Source organism: Echinococcus granulosus (genome assembly GCF_000524195.1).
Source record: "Echinococcus granulosus chromosome Unknown EG_S00212, whole genome shotgun sequence".
Classification (NCBI taxonomy): Eukaryota; Metazoa; Platyhelminthes; class Cestoda; order Cyclophyllidea; family Taeniidae; genus Echinococcus; species Echinococcus granulosus.
This window is the reverse complement of record NW_020170592.1, coordinates 1,810-4,665: the sequence shown is the minus strand read 5'-3', so window position 1 is coordinate 4,665 and position 2,856 is coordinate 1,810. Positions and strand designations below refer to the sequence as shown.

At 43.2% G+C, this 2,856-nt stretch overlaps 1 protein-coding gene across 1 annotated transcript; it reads left to right on the top strand. All coding sequences in view use genetic code 11, as the record gives it.

The window, feature by feature from the left end:
• Positions 1 to 1,269: 1,269 nt before the first annotated feature.
• Positions 1,270 to 2,105, top strand: EGR_10354 (hypothetical protein; the record flags this gene model as incomplete). Its single annotated transcript, XM_024499603.1, has 3 exons — positions 1,270 to 1,599; positions 1,644 to 2,027; positions 2,073 to 2,105. 3 exons carry the CDS (start codon positions 1,270 to 1,272, stop codon positions 2,103 to 2,105), a joined length of 747 nt encoding a protein of 248 aa, XP_024345973.1.
• Positions 2,106 to 2,856: the final 751 nt, after the last annotated feature.

Below are 2,856 nucleotides of genomic sequence, written 5' to 3'. Positions count from 1 at the left end.
AATAGCTGTGGTTCTTATTTATTACAAATTTACAGCTAAGGAACAGTATAGGTGTATTCACTTTAATTATACCCCTGCCTGGCGGCCTGGCCTCCAGAACATGCCAATAGACCCAGGCCCTTCTGTGGGTGCCAGAGGGCTACATTTACGCCGCAAGTTATTATTTGACAATTCAAAGGAAGCAACAAAAAAAGAACTAGAAGCATTCTGACCCAATGCAACTAAAGTTCGATTTAAGGACAAGCCTCGGATTTTCACCACGTAGGCTCATTAGTTGTTTAAAGTGCTAGAGAGTGTTAATGTAGGGGAATAGAAACTTAAGTGCAAGTGTATTTAAGGGCAAACAAGGCAATAAAATTGCAGATCGTAATACGTTGATCGTTAAACTTTTGGTTTTGGCATAATGTCCGCTTTGTGTCTTGGCCATTGCGTCTTCACCGCATGGGTTGTACTCTGGGCCATGGTAGCAGCCCCGGGCCCTTCCGTGTGTTAAATATATATGTTCTGCCTAAATAATTTGCATCATGTTTCGTCTTTTTAAAAGGGTTGCAAGGAGCTGCACAGAAAAATCATGAAAATGCAAAGATGTAATTAATATACAAAATATAGGAAAAACTGGGAGGTGGTAAGAGTGTTTATATAGTGTGCATGCTTCAAATGTATCTTTCTGATTGAGGCGTTTTGTGAAGCCTGGTCCTTTAACGAAGACCTGACTAGGTTTCCACTGCGCAGGGGAGAGTTCAGAATCCAGAATCGTATGAACATGTACTCAGCCCCAATTAAGTTGGTAAATAAACGCACTTGTCGATTCTATATTTGCCCGAAAAATTAAAGCAGTGAAAAAAAACAATGTGTAACCTTTAAAAAAATATCAATGGCTTCAACGACCCACCGAAAAAACTTATGTGTGAAATACTATTAATGCCAACCAATTTCTAGATTTTTTCTTTTGTAAAAAATAGTAAAAACAAAATTACTTTCAAATTTTTAAAAGGCCAGATAGACGTCAGGAAGTAAGTAGTTATTTTCACTTGTTTAATATGGATTTAACTTTTTATTAGAAAATTATCTAAAAAAGTGCAATATCAAAAGTCTTTAAGCGCGCAAAATTTTAGTTTTTCATTATATAAGTATTTTGCATTTAAATAATTGGTTTTTAACCCTAAAGCACTTCTGATAATTTTGTTTGTTTGAATCAATGAGCATGCCACTAGCGCCTATTTAGCACGGTAACCGTACTTTCTTCGCTGGGGCTGTTGGTTTCCTGAAATGGCAGCTATTACCTCTTGGATTACGGATAGTGGATGCAAGGATCATGCTTCTCTTGTCTCCATAGCAAAGTTGGCAGAACAGGCCGAGCGATATGAGGATATGGCTGTCGCCATGAAGACCATTGCCGAGATGGGCAATGAGCTTAACAACGAGGAGCGTAACTTGTTATCCGTTGCGTACAAAAATGTAGTCGGGGCTCGTCGTTCATCGTGGAGAATAATGTCTAGTATCGCTAAGAAGCAGGCTGGCACTCCGCTTGCTGATCAGACGGACATTTACCTTAAGAAGGTGGAGGAAGAATTGACCAAAATCTGCAACGATGTTCTGGTAGGCGCATCGCTGCCGTTGTGTTTTATTTTATAATTTTTCAGGCTCTCCTCTCGAAGAATCTAATCACGGAGAAAATCGGTGCTGAAGCAAAGATTTTCTACTACAAGATGATGGGTGATTACTATCGCTACTTGGCGGAAGTTCAGGAGGGTGAACAGAATGACAAGTCAACAGAGGCTGCTGAGGAGGCGTATCAAAAGGCTACGTCACTTGCTGAGGCGGAGCTCTCAGTCACTCATCCAATTCGACTTGGGCTGGCGCTCAACTTCTCCGTCTTCTACTATGAGATTAAAAATATGCCCGAGAAAGCCTGTTCACTAGCCAAAGCAGCTTTCGATGCTGCCATTACAGAGGTGGACTCGATCAAAGACGAGACGTACAAGGACAGTACTCTCATCATGCAGCTACTGCGTGATAATCTGACGGTAGGTTAAACTTTTGTCTCTCTGAAATAACTATCTTTCCTTTAGCTCTGGAACTCCGAATGTGAGACCGACTCCTAAACCCCGGGGCCGTCTTTTCTGCTCGCGTGGTTCTGATTGAGCAAAAAATTACAACAATGGTTGCGTTGGTTCTCATTGTTTCGCTTCATCTTGTAAAACACTACTACTACTAATACTTGCTTCGTTTTATCCCAAAGATAAATCTATTATAGGTTTTTTGGTTTTGTTCGTTTACCCCTGGGTCGCTTTTCTTTTAATCAAGTTAGTAAAAAAACACTTGGGTGGGCGGGCGTTAGCCTTCCAGCCAGCGTTGCCTCGGTATCGAGTTGGGTCTTCGTGGATGGGGATCTGGGTGACGCGGTGCCAGTCGTTGTCAGGGCCACAGGTTATTCCATAGGGAAGGGTGGCGGCATCGCGGTCACTCGGCAGCGCCCCGCGGCAGTGGTGTGCGGGTTCTGAGGGATGTGTGGGCGTGCACGGTGCGTTCAAGTGGTGTTGCTCTAGTGCTTGTAATGCGAGTTGTCAGCGGAAGGAGAAAGAATGTTCCATTCACAGTGGGGGTGCGTGCTTATGTGGCCCGTTGCGGGGAACGCCCTTTGATTTCAATGAGATGAATGATTGCCTATGACGCGTGTGTGGCGCGCATTCCTGTAAATGGGTAGAGTGACAAGGGGTGGGTGAGGTGTTACTGCCTGCATGTGTGTGTGGATTATTTCGTGTGGAGTGCAACAAAAGTTGAATTACGAAACTGGCTTTTCAGGATCAAATCAAAGTAGCCATTGGAGGACTCGCAAGGAGGAGGACACCAAAT